General features: G+C 37.6%; 1 protein-coding gene across 7 annotated transcripts in view; it reads left to right on the top strand.

Annotated features, from left to right (window-relative positions):
* Znf385d (zinc finger protein 385D) overlaps positions 1–21,156 on the top strand; it is a 980,325-nt gene that overhangs the window by 682,833 nt on the left and 276,336 nt on the right. For 2 of the 7 annotated variants that reach the window (XM_063257004.1, XM_063257005.1), the window contains exon 2: positions 20,210–20,305. The exons of 3 other annotated variants lie outside the window; for them this stretch is intronic. In XM_063257004.1, the coding sequence (XP_063113074.1) occupies positions 20,284–20,305 (22 nt within the window). In that variant the 5' untranslated portion in view covers positions 20,210–20,283. Of the gene's footprint in view, positions 1–20,209; positions 20,310–21,156 lie in introns of all 7 variants that reach the window. 2 more of the 7 variants (XM_013144077.3, XM_063257003.1) reach the window with 1 other exon arrangement.

Genomic DNA, 21,156 nt, shown 5'->3' with positions numbered 1-21,156 from the left:
TCCCAGCATCTCCGCCCTTGGGAGGCTGAGGCAGGAGAATGGCTGCAAGTTCAAGCCCAGCCTTGGCTACATAGTGAGTTCAAGGGTACCCGGAACTATGCAGTGAGGTCCAGTCTCAAAACAAAAAACAATACAAAACAAAACAAGAAGCAGCTTTCACCTTGCTCGTGGGTACTATTGCTTTTATTGTTACAGAGAAAGAGATAAAATGGCGAGGGGAACAGGTGAGGCCCACACATCACATACTGAGAAGCATTGGATTTTAAGGGCAAAGTGGAGAGTTGGAGACAGAAGGGATACAGGTATGTATGGTTCAAAGTATCTGTTGTTCATGCACTCTTATGCCCAAGGAAAAGTTTTTATCCAGAGCTGCTTGATGGTTTGCCCAGCCACAGGAAAGTGGGGAGGCTACTGTATAGCATGTCTGTCAGCAGCAGCAGCTTTACTAGGGACCCCCATTACCTTACCGTATGGCATCCTTCGGGCACTGGCACCACCCCTGCGGCCCTGCTATTTGTGCATCTCTTTCAAAGACAGGATACTATTATAGTCCAGACTGAAAATGCCAGGCTCAGCTCCAGATGCCGTGCTGATCTTTAAAAGCTACAACTGAGAGGCTCTGCGTATGTAAAAAGGAATTGTTTCCATAAAGTGTGACATCTCACTTGCATAACAGAGTAGTCTGAATAAATATTATGATCATAGCCAACAGATTTAAAGATCAAAAATAAATATTTTAAAATAAATTTTTTACCTTCCCAAGTATATTTCCATGTGCTCAGTTTGATTTCAAAACCTCAAAGAAGCATTACATAAAAGCATTTCTTTATATTTAAAGTTGGAGTTCTTCCTCTGTTTGGGGGAATCTTTTTTAGAGTCTATCAACAGTTGGTACTCCCTTCTGTGGAGTATTTATAGCCATCAGAAAGATATTTCAGAACATTGAGGGACAGATGGTGATCAAAGGATTTCATTTACTCTTTCTTCCTATCAACAAAATGTTGAACAGTATTCATATTACACCCAGGTTCCACCCTGTGCTTCAAGGTAGGAAGCTTAAGTTGTCTGACTGATCTTGGGTTTTGGCACTAGCAAAGTAAATACCTATACTGTAGTACTGGCTGAGACCTTGTGGAGGGTTCACAGACTACCCTAGGGTATATGGAAAGGTTGTCATCTTTCAAAGATATAGATCACATAACAATCAAATAAATGGTTCCCATTAGAAAAAAAATCTATTACAACTTTCTTTTGATAAGAATGGTATGCTAAAGATTGTTAAGATGGAATTCTAACAATAAGTATACGTCAATGCGCATATACTATCCATGCTCAATTATCAGTTAATCTAGTGGTGGTAAGTGGTAATTTTTATCATTGTATTTTCCTTTAGATATAGTTCCTTTAGATATAGTTTATCAGTCAAAAGTATTCCAGGTCTTTCTTGCCTTGAAAAAAGAATTGGATGATACAAGCCATAAGCAGTGCCAAAAGTTTATTTGAAAAGTCAGGGGTGAATGGAAATGGGAGAAACTACTTCCAGAGAATCAACTTTTGCAGGATAGAAAAAAAAAAAAAAAAAAAAAAAAGAAGATAAAAGCAAAAGTAGATATCCACACTGCCTCTGTGAAGCACAGCAGAGGCTATCATGGGAAGTCCCAATAGTAGGCTCTCTGTGGTGTCCGGTCTTCTTTAGGCTGTCCACATCAAAAGGGCGCTCACAGTAAGTTCTACACGTGGGTCCTGGTGTTGCCCTGGGATCTTGTAAATGACAGGTCCTGCTTGTTTTCTCCAGCCAGCTTTCTATGCCCTGTCCTGTATATTGATCATATGAAAACCTTCCTGAAACTCTGCTTCTGTTTCTGAAACTTCAACATTACCCTCAAAGCAAAAGGTTTTTAAATTAAATGTCATGGAACTCATAGAACAAACATACTGTTAGTATTCTTAGAAATATGTGCTGAAATTATGGCTATTTATAAGAGGGATCTTGATAGCTTTTCCAAGTCACTCTTTTCAGTCTGGAATGTCTGTGAAGCAAAATCACCCCACAGATGGATTAGATGATTCTTGGGCCCCACTGTTAGAACCTCTAATGCAATAGGTATGAGGCAGCATTTGAGAATCTACATTTCTACCAACTTCTCTAGAGTTACTCCTGCTGGTGCTCCAGGGACCACAATTTAAGAGCAACTCTTGTAGCTCAGCAGTTCTCATCCTAGGCTGCACATTTGAATTGCCTGGGGAAAGTTTCTAAAATTGCAGTGCCTAGGTTACATATCCAACCAAATTGGATTCTCTAACAAAGAGAACTGGACATCAGTTTTGTTTTAAAACCACTGTTCTAGTTCTGTCTTTTGCCTTTTTTCAAATGAAAAAGATACAGTCTAAGGGAGGTGAAATCACCTTCAGTCATAGAACTAATGATAAAATGGAGTAGTTGTTCTGATGCTGAGACAGGGCAGTTTCACTACACGACGCTTCACACCAATATGCTGAGATTTAACATTTAGCAATAATTGCATAATAGTATAGATATGGATTATATTGTAGTTATAGGTTATATATCATGTAGCATTATATTGAATAGATCTCAGGTGCTATCTGAGACTCTGCATTTTAATAAGCTCCTAAGCTGTGTCCATGTAGCTCCTTCAAACAACACAATTGAAAGTAAAGTTGAAATATTCCTTTGCCTGGGGTTTGTCACTATTTTAAATGCAAACTAACTGAGGCCATGGCCCCAAATGCAATGTAATAGCTACTACAAGGGTAATTAGGATGTCTTAGGCAACTATATTAGACCAATTTGAGGATATTTAGCATTTTATTAATTTTATAGTAATTTTTGTTGTTGTTCCAGGAAGGTTCAAAGTTTTGACAATTTTTAAAAATTTAACTGTAACTAAAAGTATGATTTCCTATAAAAATTGATTTGGAGACAAAACCACAATGCTAATTCTTTTTAAAATTTATCCACGCGCGTGTGTGTGTGTGTGTTTGTGTTTTAGTTCTGCAGAATATTATCAAAATGCATTTAAGAGAAAATAATTGTTTAGGTGTTTCTCTTTGTGATTTTATATTTAGGGAAAGGTATAACTTTGTGGTTGTGATTTTGGCCTCTAGAATTAGAGTAACTGGGCTCATCTCCAGATCTCATAGCTACCAACAAGCTGCTTAATTATGAGTTCAAATAATTAATCTTGATGAGATTTCTTATTAACAACATGTAAGCAAAAATGATCCCTGCTTAAAAGTTTTTGAGAGAATTAAATAATGTAATACCTGTAAAATTTTTAGCAAATATTCACTTAGTATGTGCTTAGATTAACAGTGACTTTCATTGTTATCTTGCATGTAGCTAGCTGGTGGCTACAGTTGGCTGACTGATGTAGATACCAGTGGTTCTCATGGCTTAGTTCTGTGACTTGGCTTTCTTGAATGCCCCTGAAAAGATTTCTCAGGAGACCAAAGAAGAATTTTTTATATCAACCCCAGGGGATGGCATTACAGAATAGTAAGAATTGTGGACGAATTGTTCCGGAGCAAATTTAGAAGAGCATTCCAGGAAAGTGCCCAGATGGGTCCGAGGGAAACTTTATCTAGGTTCTTGGTGTCCTAAACAAATAAGTACACAAAATATACAGAGAATGTAGTGGGGATGTGCATTTATTGAAGGTAGGAAAAGAAGTATGTTCTGCAGAGTGAGGGTGGAAAGGTCAATAGACTCCTAATGGCCACAAGGATAAGGGAAGGGGTCTTTTCTGCGAGAAATTCCTAGATTGGTTCCTCTGTCATTCAAGTAAGACATTTGGACATCTGTCTTTTGAAAAATGCAGGAGGCCTCACATCAAATTTAAATTGTTCTATCAGAGAGTCACTTGGCTTCATGGCAGATGTAAATGAAGAACTGAAAAGAGCACTTCTCTGATGTGGTCCATGTGCACGCTCAGAGTCATCCTGGATCCTGAATTCTGTGCCTGTGCTTTGGCTCTCCATGCTTTTCAAATTCTGCTCAGTTGTTCTACTGAGCTTATCATAACCCTGAGCCCCTACCTAAGGCTTGCCTGGAGGGACTCTAGACCATAATACACATTTGTTAAATATATCACGTAGGTTTATTTGTTGGAGATAAATAGCAAACAAATGCATTCACTTGTTTGTCCAGTGGTTTGCAGAGTGCAGATTCAGTATCAACAGTAATATAATCCTTAAGGAACTTAGAGAAATGAAAGTTCTCCTGTTCTACTATAGAACAAAGAAGTTTCAAAATTTGGGTGTTGGGAATGGGAATCAGTGACAGCCTGTGTTTTAAGGAGCTGTCCAGGTGAGTCTAATACAGATGAAAATTTGACAAATACTACTATAGACAAAAGTAATCCTGGAGGATTTTAACCAGAAGAGCAATATAGTGGGGACTTTATATTTTGGAAAGGTTACCTAGGCAGAACAATGGAGGACTGACTCCAATCTCTGGGACAAGGACTACTGAGAGATCAGGAAGTCATCACAAGGAATGTCAAAATCCATTTAAACCTCACTTAGGAGAGAGAGGAGCACTGAGGCCACTACCAAGACATGCACCAGTGGAGTGGGGTAGATATTAAGGGCTTCTCTAGCAGTAGTGAGTGATGAGGGTTCAGTCATCTCACACAAGGGAGCTATTGGCTGGGAGCCTTCTTGGAGAGGGGCTAGTTGAACTCAGAATTCAGAGCAGCTGTTGGCTCCATATAGTGGCTTCCAACTGGTCTCAGGCTGTGGAAGTTACACTGGCGGCAGCAGGCTGAATGAGTCTTGTCTTGGCCAGAAGGTTCAAACTCGCAGAGATTATCCACTACCCTGCCAAAAAGCTCATGCTGGATTGCTGGGATAGATCAGCATGGGTCAGGATTCTGGCTCCACACGTCTACCAGTGAAGCAGAGGAAAAACCTGAAAGTGATCCCTTCTTTTTTTTGTCTCTCTCTCGGTTTTGATTTTTTTTTTTTTATAATTTTTGTTTTTGCTTTTTTTACTTCTTTGTTTGATCTTGTTTTTATAAATGTGAAATGGTTTCTAGCCTCTTTGTGTTATGATTCTGCTCTCTCTTTCCCTCTAGTCTTCTGCACTGGTTTCACAAGGTTAACCTGATCCCCTTTTGTCCTCCAGCCTTACCTCTAATCTCTTCCTCTTCTTCCATTTCTCTATTTTCTTCCTGACTCATTTTAAATTTTAAACCCTGAGGGCAAAATTGACACATTAAGACTTACACACTGCATGTAATTTTCTGGTTTGTTATATAACCACAAATCTGGTTTATTTGGTTAAAGTTGGCCAACTAATGCACAGCTCAGTTTGTCATTTTCTGGACTGCATTTGATACTTTTGTCATTACTAATGGTATAACTAGAGCCAAAAGAGTTAAAATTGTGGCAAACAGCTATTCTTCCTGATACTATGAGACTGAGATTAAGTAAGGTCATGGAAAATACTGTGGCACAGTGCCAAAGAACCTGGAGCTGGGCCAAACAGGAAGCAACTTCTCATCCTCAACAAATGGAAGATTCAAGATCTTGCAACAGGCTCAAAACCCAAAAACCAGCTACACCTGGAAGATACTTCAATGAAGTGGTGATTTGCTAAAGGTTCTAAAGACTAGCAATAATTATAGTAATGCACCACAGGTAATTTAGAAACACTACCTCAGGGATTATACTGAAAAAGAAAAAAAAAAAATGAGAAGACACTTAAATAAGATGCAACCCCAGACATCCAGCTCACCAAAGGCAAACCCAGGGCACAGCGTGGTAGAACAATCTGAAAGCCACCCACTCAGCCTTCTGATGTAACAAGCAATTGAATGAGACTCTAGAGAAACTCAATTCAGAAATAATTTCTCAGAGAACTGCAGAGACAGTGTCCACAAGGGAAACCAAGCTTAATGACTCTAGAGCAGATACAGACAAAAAAATTCAGGAGTTTATGAAAGCTATGGAAGCCATGAATGCTCAGCATAGGAAAGAAATGGAATCCATAAGGCAGAGTGAAACAGATATATAGGAGAATAAGATTCCATTGAAAATATTTGCAGCAGATTAAGCCAATGTGAGGACAAGATCTCAGATACAGAACAAACGTTGTGGTTAGCGGTCTTGAAAAGAAAGATTTCTTAAAAACAGCAAGGGGCCATGAGAAATCATTCCAGCAGCTGCTAGATGAGGGAATGAAAAATAACAAGATTGATGGGAGTCAATAAAAAAGCACAGGACAACACAAATTATATATCTGTTCACAGATGTCACGGCCTCAAGTAAGGTAGATACCTGAGTGAAAATTATTCTATCACCATGGAATAGCAAATGCAAAGAGATCTCAGGAAATCTATTCCTGACATGCCATAGGAATAACACTGAGGCTCCCATGATTAGAGTAGCAAGAGATGAATTGAGAGAACTGTGGTGGTAAAGGTGGGAGTGGTGGTGGAAATGCAGGGAGGTAGAAGGTGATCATGTGTGTGGGGGCTGCAGGATATATCTTTGCTTTTACTGTAAGTGAAATGGAAAAGTATTAGCAGAGCAGTATTTGTTGAATGGGGTTGAACTAAGGGAAGCTGAGCTACATTCTCAGTGCTTTTAATTTTTCTTGAGATATGCATCTGTCAGTTTTCACTACAAAAAACAGATTTAATGTGAGATATATAAGAATTTACAAAATAGGCTTACAGCGACCCCCCCCCCCATAGTTTTCACTAGAAAAAACAGATTTAATGTGAGATATATAAGAATTTACAAAATAGGTTTACAGCGACCCCCCCCCCCCCCATAGAGTCAGCTGTGGAAGACTGCAAAAGGACTGTCTGTGTACTGGAGACCCAAAAGGTTCAATCAGTGATCAAAGCCTGGAGTTCACTATAGAATCCTGTGCTTGTTCTTATCAGGAGCCTCCCAAGTCTGGGCCAGAAGTCTGAAGTGTTTGCTGTGGAAGGAAGGAGACAGTGTCCCAGGTGAAAGTGTAGACTAAAGCAAGCCTTTCTTCTTTATTTCACTTTACTTTTTTTTTTTTTTTTTTTTTTGTCTTTTTGAGACAGGGTCTCACTACCTCAAAAGAGTGAGTTCAGGCTGACCTTGAACTCACTCTGTAGACCAGGTTGATCTCAAACTCTCAAGGATCCTCCTGCCTCGCCTCCTGAGTGTTGGGATTACAGGCATGAACCACCACGCCTGGCTCTTTATTTCACTTTTATTTATTCAGACAATATGCTATTGGTCGGTGCTACTCCACCCAGGGTGGGTCTTCTGTTTTCAGTAAATCTCTATATGCCAATCCAATCATTTGAACATATGTTACTCAAATTGATATAGTCAGCTACCTATTACAGATGTGCTTTGCCTAACCTACCATGCCTGGTTTTAATCTGGCAAGTGGAGATGCTGATGATCCAACACAGGGGTAGGCAAGTATGATGTCATTAAATTACATGCCTGGTCCTTTTTTTATTTTTATTTTGAGACAACCTCTCCCTAGGTTGCTCAGCTGACCTTGAATTTGTAAGCCTCTAAACCTGCTTTTTTGTTGGAATTATAGGCATGCATCACTGTGTCAGGTTCTAATCTATATATGTTACGCAACATGTATTTCAATCAGATAATGTAAGCACAGTTTGCTTTCTGGATTTACAGTAATTTTTAATTTTTCCAGTTTTTATTTTTTAGTAATATCACTGTCTGATCTGTTGGGACAAGCTTGAATATGGGCAAGGGTAGAAGCAAGAAAACTTGTGACAATTGGGCAACAATTCAGGTGAGGCATGCCTGAAGGTGCACAGGAAGGAAAGTCACTGGCTGAGGTGGTAGTAAGTGTGTTCTTTGCAGGTGGAATTGATAGAACTTGCTGAGTGGTTTGCTATGGTGTGTAGAGGATGATGAAACTTCAGGAATTCAGTAATACAAATGACACAGCTGACATTTCTTGAGATGAAAGCGATTTTAGAGAAACATATTTGAAGGGAAAAGCATCTGGATTTGGCCATGTAAGATCTGCAATGCCTGTTAGATAATATATTAAATAGATGTGCTGAGTTGAAGTCTCAAGTAAAAGTCTGGTTTACAAAGGTAGACTGAAGGTGCTCTCAGCAGATGAATGATAATTAAAATAAAAGATGGAAAATACTGAAGAAAATAAAAATACCAAAGAAATTTGTGTAGATAATGCATAGATGAAAATGTGCTAAGTTACTGAGCCCAACTCTGACATTTTTTGGTTTTTAATGGACGTGAGCATGAGGAATAATTAACAAGGGAGAGTGAGAGGTTCCAGGCAGAGTACAGTCAGAGAGAAACCAATATCCTGAAATCCAAGGAGGAAGAAATGAATAGGTCAAGTAATTTGAATATTGAGGACTGGCCATTTATTTTCCTAGGAAGGAAAGTTTCAGACGAGCATTGTAATGGAAAGTTTGGTTCAAGTAGGATTCAGAGAGAAAAGGAATGGATTTTTGTGCTGATAATTGCAGATAACCTTTTTGCTTTCTTGTGAAGAAAAGGAAATAATGTAAGTAGCAGCTGGAGAAAAATTGTGGCTGGGAAATTCATTTGGCCTGTTTTTGTTTTTGAAGACAAGAGAAATAATAGCATTCTTGCGATTTATTAAAACTGATATAGTAGCGAGAGAAATTAGATGCAGAAGAAAGAGGGGACAGTGAAAAACTCAGGTCCACACACAGGCTTTGGAGCATGGGATCATGGGGAGATATTGGATTTAGGTTGCAAAGTAGATAGCTCTTTCAAATAAATCAATAAAGGTACAGATTGGAATATACAAAATCTATTGGTTTTCTTTGTTTCGAACAAAATTCTTTGTTTCAGGGGCTTCTTGGTACCTATATATTATGTTATAGGTCTGTTTTGGGAATGAATGGATGAAAGGAAAAATTAACGAACAAATGAACTAAGTAATAAAACAAAATCACAATCTTCTGAGATTTTGTTCCCTTCTATTATGTTCAAATTAACAGTGGCACCCATTTGAAAACCAGCAACTCCCTTGAAAAACTAGAACTACAAAGGAGAATAAACAACCCTCAGAGTTTATTGGAGTACTTGCCAGGAAGTCAAGAATTCTAACATTTTAGTCTGCCTTGGTCAGCCTTCCATTCTTGGGACAAAAATCCGAACCTCTACAATTTAAAGGAGGAAGGGTTCATTTATTCCATAGTTCAGAGATTCTGATCCGTGGTCAGTTGTTTACATTACTGTGGATCTGAAATGAGGCTGAACATCATGGTGGAAAGGTTTGAAGGAACAGGATTCTCTCTTATGCTGAACAGGAGCAGCAAGCCCAGAGGCAGCGTGAGAGACCAGACATAGTCACCAAGGTCACTGCTCCATGTTCCTCCAAACACACCAACACACATGAATTACTAATCTCCTGGAAATCTCTCAGGATCTCATATTTTAAATTGTTTTATATTACATTTTATTAACCATCTATATGTGTTTGTTCACAGTAAAGACAGGTAATAACTTTTGTAAATTCAGATAACACTAAAATTCATGTTCTGAAGTAGATGTATACTTGCAATCTAGAAAATCTTCATGTGTAGTGTTCTTATTTCTGTTTAGCATCAAGTTTTCAATACACTATGTATACAGCTAGTAAAATTTCTCAAGTTGAAAGTTATATTTAGTAGAATTTTGTAAGGGTATATTAATGGTCAGATTTGTTAAAGACATTATTTTTAAAATTTGAAATACTGCCTAGCAATCATAAGATCCTGATTTCAATTCCTCATACAAAAAAAAAAATAAAATCACATTATTATATGATGGTTTATACTAGAAGATATGCAATTATTACAAATGTAGAAACATTGCTTATTGAAATATGAGCGAACAAGATCATGGCATACAATGAAATAAAAAAAGAAGATACCAATGGCCCTGCTAAGGAGTCATTTGGAGACCCACTGGAGAACTAGGAATGAAGGGCGCCTGGCATTGGTGGCAGGGATCTATCTCAATAACGTGGATGTCACATGTCTGCTGTGTGTCTTGGAAGCAGATATGTTGTAGAGAGAAAGAGGAAGATTGTGATGCCCCATAGTGATTTTTAAGAGGGAGGAATATTTTAGGGTAGAGAAGTCATGGTGCCCAGAGGTACAACAGTGTGAAAGAGTCATTACTTGTTCATGCCCAGCAAATTTGGGGAGTGATTATTTGTCAATTCCTATGGAAGGAAAGGCCCGTGGTGGTGGGTGGTAGCAGATGAAGCCAGAGTGGAGTGCAGCATTTACAAAACTTTTGTCAAGTAAAAAAAATTATAAATGTTGTTATAAACACATAAAAATTATCAAAGATTTTAATTAGCAAAAGAGCATTAATATCACTGTATAAGGTTTTTGCCTTACACGTGCCTGCTATTATTTCCTTTTATTATCCTTGGAGAGGCTTAAGCCAGTAACCCAAATTTAAAAATTGGGTTTAAAATTCATGCCCCCATTTTTAGTACGTTTGTAGTACAGAATTATTACATTTATAGTGGGGGTTAGCATATGAACATAACAAGTCCCTCTCCCTCGTTCCACCTGTTGATCTCCTTAAAAATTTTAAAAAGCAGAATAGGTATTTTTTAAGAAAAAATCTCTGCCCAGTTTTTCTAGATGATAGCAACAAACTGCATGTCAGTGATATATGGGCTTCAGGGCTGTCCACATCGCCATCTCGTACTGTTTTTTTTTAAAAAAAACAACCTTGAAATCATTAACAGGTGACTCCTGTCCATATATCCTGATAATTTTTCCAATCATGACAAATATTTATAGAATATAAAAACTTCTGAAATGATTTTAGGCAGAGAGTAAAAATATTGCATTTATGGAAAATCTTTAAAGAGATGGTGAAACCACCATCCAAAGTGTTTCAGGTTGCTTAAAGACCAAGATTACATGGCAGTGGTAGAGAAGGGAATTGGAAAATTAAAAAAATTTTGGTTGACATAATTCTTTGATTACTTTGACTTATGAGGAATGACTGAAATTTAAATAGAATTTCTTAACATCAGTCATGGAAGAGTTAATCAAATGAATTTATGTAGGAATGAGTTTCCCTCCCAAGAAATATTCAATGAGAGACTAAGTAATATCTTGGAGGAAATACTGTACTGGAGATATTCAAGTATTTATGGTTCAAAGACCTTAAATGTTGCTTGTAATCCTGAGAGTCTGCAAAATGAGCATAGATCCTTTCTTTATTTATAATTTTATGGATCCTGGCCCAGGCATGCCTAAGTGTAGATAAAAATGACTGAGGATCAAAGCACAGAGCTTGTGGAGATTGTAAAACACTTAGGATCAAATTTGGATTGGGCTCTGCCTTTTCAGGTATATTGTGGAGTTGAAAGAGTCTCATATTAATGGAGGCTTGTGATAAATATAGATATAAAGGTATCAGAGTAACTTAGAAAGAAAGCATATGGTTGGTCTTTATGAACAATAAAATAAGTCACTAGAGTTAGACAGATAATCTTAACCATACCATTCTACCCTGCCTCACCAGATTATTGCATCTTACACACCCAAGTTACTCTATTTATCCATTTTTATAAAGATATAATTTATCCTTTTCAGTTTTTAGTTCAACAAATTTTGAATTGCTACTCTCAAAATATAGTTTCTCTGATATATTTCCCTGAATCACCTGGCCATTCAGTGTCAAGCTACTGTACTTTTTCTGTACTGTTGATGTGACTTAGATCTGAAATGGTCCCTACAGCCTCATCTGTATTATGGGGACTGTATTATGGGACACTAGAGGCTGGCTTGCTATTGAGGAAATGAGAGTCGTCCAGAAGAGGAAATCACTGGTGTGTTCCAGAATAGTTTATCCTTTCCTGGCTTTTCTCTTCTCTCTGCTTCCTGGCTGCCATGAGGTGAGCGGATTTTCTTCTCTGGTCCCTCTGTTATGCCCTTTGTTCTTTTGGGAAGGATGACCATGAGCGAAACGTGAACCAAAATCAACCTTTCATCTTTTAACTTGTGCACGTCAGGTTTTGTGACTCAGCATTGAGGAAAGTGAGGAAATCAACCTGATTCCCTGAAAGCACTCACCTGATTTCTGTCTCTGTCTTCTTTCTCTGCAATGTTATAAGTGAAACAGATAATATATAGTCTTTTGAGTGGCTAACTTCACTCATCATTAAGTCTATGATATTTATCCATGTTTTGTGTACCAAAAATTTATCTCTTCTTCTTGATGAATTGTATTCCATGTATGACTGTGCCTCAGTTGTCAGTTCTTTGACTTATTGGAGGACATTTCCCATTGTTTCCAGTTTTAGTAAATTACAACAAAATAAACTGAACTGGTAGGATATGCTGTACCCCAGCACTGAGGGAGGCTGAGGCAAGAGAACTGCGAGTTCAAATCCAGCCTGAGAAATTTAGCAAGACCCTTCCTCAAAGTTAAAAGTAAAAAGGACTGAGGATGTAGGTCAGTAGTAGAGCAGTCCTGGAATCAATCTCTAGGGCTGCTACAAAAAAAGAAAAAGAAAAATGAAACAAAACAATAGAATGGTAAATAAAATTCACAAATAGTTTTATTTATGACATTTTACTTTCCTTTTGAAAATACATAGGAATGAGAGAGCTGGGTTATATGTTAAAATTTTGAGAAGCCATCTATAAAAGTCCCTACATCTATGCATTTTCTTTGGATACATCTAGTATGAGAAAATAATTTTGAATATTCTTGTATAAGCATTAAGTGTGGGTGGTGAGTGTATGCATGTGTGTGTGTGTGTGTGTGTGTGTGTGTGTGTGTGTGCGCGTGTGTGTGTGAATTCTGAACAATTTAATCATTGGCTGAATGGAACAGTATTATTATTTATATCGTTAGGTCCACCACCAGCTTAATGCGCTGATTGGTTTATGGAGGCTTAGAGCTGATTGGAGTTGAAGTTTGGTCTGAAGGGAGAAGCCACTCAGAGTGTTGCGTGGAAGGGTTTATATTCTTCTTCAGCTCCCGTCTTGACTCTCTCTACTTCCTGCATGTCATACCATGTGCTGCTTGCCACTGCATGCCCTTCTGCCTTGCAAGATGCCTATGAACTGAACTACTTAAATGTCTTCAAACTGTGAGCTAAAACAAATTATCCCTTTAAATTGTGGATGTTGTATGTTCAGTGATAGGAAAGTGACTAAGAGATTTGTTTTTTTATCGGAGAAGTGGAGTCATTCCTGTAATATTTCTTGATCATATAGTTTACATGCTGTTGGAACTTGTTTGAGGGAAAAGTTTGGAATGGTTTGGGGATGCTGGATAGAGAAGCAGCCCTAGAATGCTCTAAATTAAACTTAATGGAAGATTTTGATCAGAATTTAGAAGACCAGAATGCTGATTAAAAAGGAAGCTAGTAAAGACCAGCCTCAGGTTTCATTTAGTAACAAAGACTCCTGTAATAAATGGACTACAGACAATACATCCTATGCTCTGGAAGAAAATTTGTGCATAGTTTGCTTATGTCCTCAGACTTTTCACGATACTGAAATTAAGGTGTTTGACTAATTAACATGGCAGAGGAAATTTTGAGGCAGCCTAATGTTGATACTGTGGCCTGGGTAATGTTGGGGGGCTTTTAGCCGGCTCTGTGAGCATGGCTTAATAATGTAAAAAGTTTTGGGGCTGGGGATTTAGCTCAGTGGCATAAACACCTGCCTTGAAAGCAGGCAGTCGTGAGTTCGATCCCTGGTACTGATAAAAACGAAAAAGACAAAAAAAAAAAAAAAAAAGTTTAGAATTTGGCCAAAAAGAAAGCTTCAGTAAAGCTGGAGCCTGTAACAGTGAAGTGAAGGAAGGCTCATAGTTAGTGTTCACAAAAAAACAAAAACAAGTTAACTGAGCAACTGAAAAGATGGCTTGAGGCCATCACAAGAATAAGTAAGATCCTACCCTTCATAGATTTAAATTTTGAAAATTGAAAGACTGCTTTGAGAAGAGAGTCCTGGGGCACTATACTCCAGAAGGAGATTGGTCCATAGGGTATTTATGTGGGAGATTCAGTTCACTGTGCTCAGACATTCAGAGAATGATGCCACCACCATGCCAGGGAGTATGCTACTGCTCAAGCTGGTGGCATCATCTACATGTTTCTGATTTATAAGCATACTGAATGCAGTAGTTATGGGATCAGGGAGGTTTATATCCGAATTTTAGAAGAAAGCCTCTGCATTTGAGAAGGCTGGATGTTAATCTGTGAAAGTGAAGCCAGAAATACAGGGGAGACACAAAGAAGTTTGAGAAGCCAGATATGTGGAATTTCTGAGGAAAGTTGCAAGCAGTGAGCAAAGCCAATCCCACAGAGAAGTTATGAGAGCTACAACCATAGGCCACACTGTAGGGATGGGTTGCTGAAACTGTTTGGAATTCACATCTGGCCACACCTGCTCTGAGTGCTGAACATGAAGCAGCAAGATTTAGTGTTTTTCTTGCTAAGCTTTGGTCTTTCTTTGGTCCCATTAGTTTCTATCCTCCAGTTCTTCCCTTTTTCGAGGGAATATTTATTGTATGTGGGTAGTGTTTAGCTTTATTTTTGAGTATTATAGTGTTAATAGCTAAGTTTGTCTTAAGTTTCAGAGGACTTTGACTTTTCAGCAGTGTTAGAACTTGTAGGATTTGGTAACGGATTTTGCATGAAGGCAGGCGCATGAATCTTTTGGGAGTCAGGGGGCAGAATGTTGTCCTCCAAGAGTCCTATGCACTCACAAATAGGGCTTTTGGAAGGTGAATGGATTAGGGGGCTTATAGCTGACTTGCTGTTAAATAAATGATTCTGATCAAAAGGGCAGGTCACTAAGGATGTGGCCTGGAGAGGTTTATCTCCCTCTCCAGCTCTTTCTTTGACTTTCACTGCTTTCTGGATGTGACATCATGAGCAGCTGTGCTCTTCCTGCCCTTCTACCATGTTGTCCTATAGTGGACCAGCCAACTACAGACTGAAACTCCTCCAAACTGTGGGCCAAACTATGCCTCTTTTCCTTTAAATTGTGAGGATTGAGTATTGATTCTGAGACATGAGGAATGTAACAAAGACAAACATGTTAATTATGGAAAGATGAAAGAGCCAACAAAGGCAACTAACACAAATAAATTGAAAATTTTGCATAACTAAATGTACTGCTTTTTGAAAGTTTGTCATAAAAATATTATAATTAGGAGGACTCATAATACTCTAATAAAATAATGTTTATTAACATTTAATAAAAATCAATGAAAATATATAAAAATGAAATGATAAGGAAAGAGTAAAAATACCCTATGAAATTCTAAAATAATTAGATGAATAATACCAAATTTATTTCTATATTATAGAACTTGGAATAAATTATTTCTTAGAGACAACAGATAAAATATGAATGTAACTTAAATGTCCATGGGTAGGGTGAGCTATTAAATTAGCCAGAACACTTAGGAATCAAAAATTACACAAGAAGGTGATAGAAGTTCATAGCAGTGGCATTCAGAAAGAGTAACCTGAATATAAATCCTAGTTACGCCATTTGGACAAGTTCCTTTGTTCCCTTCCTTATGGAGATGAAACCTCCCTTACTGGGTTGTAAGCATTGCGTGAGATGGTGCTTGCCAACTTCTTAGCTCAGCACTTATAATAAAGTTGAAGCTCAGTACAGTAGGAGACCAGATTAAACCAATGGAACTTTGATTTTCTTTATAAATCTTTTTATTTTTAATTACCTGCAAATTTAAATTGATGCTTAATATCTGTGGCCTGATATTTGAATGGACCTTGTCATGGAGTTTTGTAGCGCAAGTCCAGACATAATGTCTAGCTGTCCCTTGGACGGATGGGGAAACTGAGTCATTTAGAGACGGACTTACTTTCCAAGATTCTACATGCCTATAGTGCCAGACACAGTACTAAAATCCATCTGTCTCTTCTCATCTCTTTTCCTTTCCACATCGCCACTAAATGACTTCAGGTCACCAAGTATAATCCTGTCCACTGACTTTATATTTTTGACATTTTAAAAAAGCAGATCTGCCAATAGTCTACAGATTATATTTTTTACCTAGTTTCTGAAAGCTGATTAAGGAACTGGATTTTACTTAGTGGAAGCAAGACACAGTTCAAGAGACCAGTACATTCTCAGGTGATCTCTCCCTGGAAGAAATTTATAGCTGTATTCAAACTGACTGCCTTTGCCACATGCTGCCATCTCAGGGGAGCCCACTGTCAGTTTTCCCCAGGTTTGCACACGTTTCTGCAATCTGCAGTCATTTTTCTCCCTAAAGCATTTAAGGGTTAATGCCTTCTAATTATGGATAACTGTTTTTCCTCCTTTAAGCTGTTAATAAAGAAGCACTTGGAATGTTGCTTAAGGATATACCATGATGGTGGCTGAGTATAAAATTTGCTCTGCATTGACACTTGCATCATATATTTAGTTTCCTTGTAAAGATTTAAACATTTCAGAGGTAAATGGTATTTATTGCTCCATGAAATATAAATGAAAACTTGACTTCCTACTGTACCAAAGGATTGTAAACAGTCCCACACCTGTGCTCAATTTATAGTAAATCAAGCATTTGTAATTTTATTTCATGTTGCATATTTAAGTGCCTTTAATAAGCATGATGTGATTTGTAAGTCACATAATGAAGCCAGTTTAAATAGGAGTTATTAAAAAAAGAATAATGGAAATTTAAATAAGCATCTCTCTTTCCTGGCAGTATGAGTCAGATTATCAGTTTGCTCAACTTTTATTTAAATAACAATAAGTACTCTCAGCAAATAAGACTCAAGTTTGAAGCACATCTGGGTTTCATTAAAGGTGAGCTACTGAGAGCCTTTGAACTGAAACTTCATCAAGCTTTTCAAATTGTCTCTATGGATTTATTTACACATATAGAAGGATGCAGGGTGACCAGGCACTTGAAGAAAGAAAAAAGTGACCTGCCAGGCTGTCAGCATTGGATTACAGTTTGCATTTCCTTTTATGTTTCTACCCATCTAAATATCCCTTCTTCAGAAGGATGGTTTGGTTTTCTGCTACTTTGACAGTGGCTTTCATTGTGCTTGGTACATGCACAACAATAGATTTCTGATGTTGGTCCCAATTACAATTGACTATGGGACCTAAAAATATTAAAAACTATAATAAGTCCTGAGATTCAGGATTATTTCTAATGATAGGATGATAATATAGATATAAGTTTGGATATATATTCCTGAAGCCACAGTTTGTACCTCTAGACAAGGGGCCAGCTGTAGCTTGGGAAAGGAAGTCCAAAAACTTTCTGTTTTGTTCCTTCAAGTTATGAGCACATTGTGACTCATGAAAAATTAATTCTTGTGGTCTATTTTTGACCAAAAGATATACTTTCTTTAGAAATACGTGGTGTTTTCATTGACTCACATATAAGAAGTAAAAAATGATTTGTCTTTAAAGTTATTTGTTTTAAAATGATAAACTATATGGTGTGAGGAGTAAATATACCAAAATCAGACCGTTAATGATAGAAGTCAAAATGTATGCCAAGTGAAAATTAGGAGTTTTATAAGTCACTGTTTAATCATGTGACCTTGTATGGCCTTGTTGAAGTCTGCTCTGGTTTTGTTCTTTGGGGACTAGTGAGGTGGTTTTCAGTCATTATTAATCCATAAAAGTGAGTAATTGTCTGAGGTCAAGTCATCATGTGGGAGTAAATTAGATCCTGAGGGAAGATGAAGCAATGGGTCACATATTCCGTGGTACACAGGGACAGTAAATTTCCATTTCGTTCCCGCACCTGCACCACCATTGATCCAGTCCTGCTTTCTCCCTGGTGACTGAGCTCACCTGGGCACATCTCCAAGGCTGAGGTTTTGGCAGCTGGAGTTTGGTTGGGAGTGGCAGGAATTGAGCCATTGGGTACTGCAGGGTCACAAAGCAGTGTCCATAGAAGTCAAACTCAGACATGTGAGTGGAATAGCGTTATCTATGTCCAACACACAGGACCTGGACCAAAGGAGAGGTGCACTGCAGCAAGTAGATTTTAGGGTGGTCGGAAGAGGCAGAGGAGCCCAAAAATCTCTGTTTCTGGTTCTATCATCACAAGACCTCCAGCAAGTCTTTTCTCTTAGCTATGAAATGAAGACTGACAAAATGACTTCTGAGGAAGTCTTCTTACCTTGAACTCAGTAATGTACTCTCTCGTCCACTTAGGAAGAAGAAAGATGTTACAAAGGAGGTAACTCTTATCATTATATTTGCAGTAAAGTAGAATTCACCTATAATCAAGTTTCAAACTTTTTAGTAGTTTCTTAGTGATTTTCTTTCATATTCTTTAGAACATTATAATAAAAGCTTTTAAAAATAAAAACATAGGAAAATTTGCCACTCTTTTCAAAATCTATACCACGAAATTATTTTTAATGTTATAAAAAGAACCTCATTATTAGGTTGTTGTTATTTATTGTTTGGTGTATTATCTAGGATAAGCATGTGGGGCAATGTTCGTGAACTGATCACCTCCTGACTATTTTGTACTTACAGAAATTGCATCTGGGTGACACAGAATGTCTCATAATAATTGTTTTATTTCTCAGCAGTTTTTAAAATGGAAAATGTTAATGCAGAAAAAACACATTTTTTTCTTGGAGGTTCTAGTAGCACCAAGACTAAATTTTTTAATGTTTCTGGAATTAAGTCCCAGCTGCCTCTCCTAGATATTGTGGGTTTTGTTCAGTAGTGGGGTATTACTTTGGAGCTATTAAACATTAACATGAGCATTTATTAAGCACCAACTCTTTTTACTGCTGGGGTAGGGATGCAAGGTTAATAAAACTCATTCTTTCATGTAACATACTTTTATAAAGACCCTACTGTGTGTGAAATACCTGTGTACCTGCAATATAATAAGAAATGCAACAGGTTTAATAGAATTTTTACTTTACTAGAAGAAAGACATAATGACAAAAACCACACATTGGGATAAAAAGGTATGATAGGACAAAAAGATAACAAGTTAAAAAGGTATGTAAGAGGAAGACAAGTAAGCTAGTGATGACAATAAAGTGTGCTCAGGACTATGGTGGATTCTCCTGGGACCCACCAGTTAGGGCTTTAATCCATGGATTGGGCCTTTGTGGTGGCTGCTCACAGGGCAGTACGTCTGCGTAGAACCTTGTGAGGAATGGAGAGCAATTTTGGTGGTTAACTAAGCAGGCAAACCAATTACAAGCTATGTTAAAACATCAAAGTGATATCACCTAGAAAATTAGAAAAGGTCAGGCTAGAGGGAAATTATATGGTAACAGCAATCAGAAAAATGATTTCTAATTGTTAAATGTGTGTGTGTATATATATATATATTTCACTTTTTTGGTGGTAGTGTTTTTGAGACAGTCTCACTTTTTAGTGCAGACTGACCTTGAATTCGTGTAACTCTGACTGGCCTCTAATTTGAGATCTTCTTGCTTCAGTTTCCTGAGTCCTGGTAGTACAGAAGTGTACCATCGTGCCCAGCTAAATTTCATTTTCATTGGTTTTGTGTTGTCTTTGCTTTTATCTTCATATTGAGGAGTGTAACAGTCTTCCTTCAATGTTTGTGCTTGTTAAAGGACCCAAGTGAGTGGGATCCCACAGTATGCAAGACACAGAATATGTGGGGAGTCTGGCTTGATCGAGGATCTGAAAGGAGTGCCTTTATACATAACACTAGAGTCATGAAATGGAGAAGGAAAAGTTGATCAGGCAGAAACCAGTTGACTGTTGCTGCATATTGACTGTAGCTGGAAGTTTCAAAAATAAGGTAGAGGAAGAATCACAAATAACAAATCTGCCATCTGCCAACTTTTCAACTTAGTAATCAGCCTTGTGAACCAAAATTCAGAATAACTGCCTAAAAATGACATGTTTGCAGAGGCATGTGTAGGTTTTTGTTTGTTTTGGTAAGAGGATATGTGCAAATCATAAGATACTTTTATAAGATTTTCTCATTTAAATAACTCAGTATATACAAACTTACCATTGACAAGGGCACAGCAAGGAGCAAATGGCATACCAATACTGTATAATTATGAAAAATTTGAAGAAGAAGTTACTTTCAAATGCTGGATAGGGTTTAAGAAAAATAAAGATCGTATAAAACCCTTGTCCAGGAGAAGAGTCATCTTTGGACTATTCAGACAGTGCAATTCCTTAGGAGACTTTTAGGACATTTTCTGTCTCCCTTTGACCAGAGCTATAGAAGCCAGAGGGCAGAGGAGTTCACTGATGGAGTCCACATGGATCAACCTCCCAGGGAAAGGAGAGGATGGATAACACCAAGGATACATGTAGGTGAGCACAAAGAAAATATTATGGTGTTTATTTTGGACATTTTTGCCTTTAATTTGAAATCACCCCTTCCAACATAAAACATTGTATATTATCACAATAGAGATAAAAACTATCATTTTAGACATCTCACTTGTACCTTTCCTTGTTGACATTAGCATACACACATCACTTGAGTATTCTATTGTTATTTTTCTTGCATTATGTAATTTAAATAGATTCCCAGATTCTTCTATCCACTCTTTACAGAACACAGAGCTTATGTCCTTATTTATCTTGCACACTGATAAATGTAAGTGGGATCCCACAGTATGCAAGACACAGAATATTTGGGGAGTCTGGCTTGATCAAGGATCTATTTTGCACACTGATAAATAAAGACGAAAAAGATGAAATAAGTTACTTATTATCATAAGGTCACAAAATTTGTCAGAACCAAAGAGATCTTTTGTTCTTCCCAGCTGTAGGACAGATCTTAGCTCTTTTTTCTCTCTAGGTGCTTTTCTGTAAACCCTAATGATGCCTTAATCCTATTTTGTCTCAGAAAAAAAGGAAAAAAATAAACTAAATCATATGGTTTATTGGTAATTATCAGTAAATGTTTATTGGTAATTATCAGTCAAGACTTTCAGAATGGAATAGTCATCACAGATAAGTCTGCTCCTACATACTATGAATCAGGTCCCTTTTTAGTTGAGTTGCATGCATTGTTTCATTTATTCCTAATGGTCCTTCAGTCTAGAAAGGTGGTTTCTGCAGAAACTTACACGGCTTTTTCCCTCGCTCCTTCCTGGCCTTCAGAATGTCACCTTAACAGAGAGGCCTTCCCTGACCCTTCTTTGTAACCCTC

Source organism: Cavia porcellus, unplaced genomic scaffold, assembly GCF_034190915.1.
Source record: "Cavia porcellus strain 051 isolate PalLab524CR breed Dunkin Hartley unplaced genomic scaffold, mCavPor4.1 scaffold_10, whole genome shotgun sequence".
Classification (NCBI taxonomy): Eukaryota; Metazoa; Chordata; class Mammalia; order Rodentia; family Caviidae; genus Cavia; species Cavia porcellus.
This window is presented reverse-complemented; position numbering and strand designations above follow the sequence as displayed.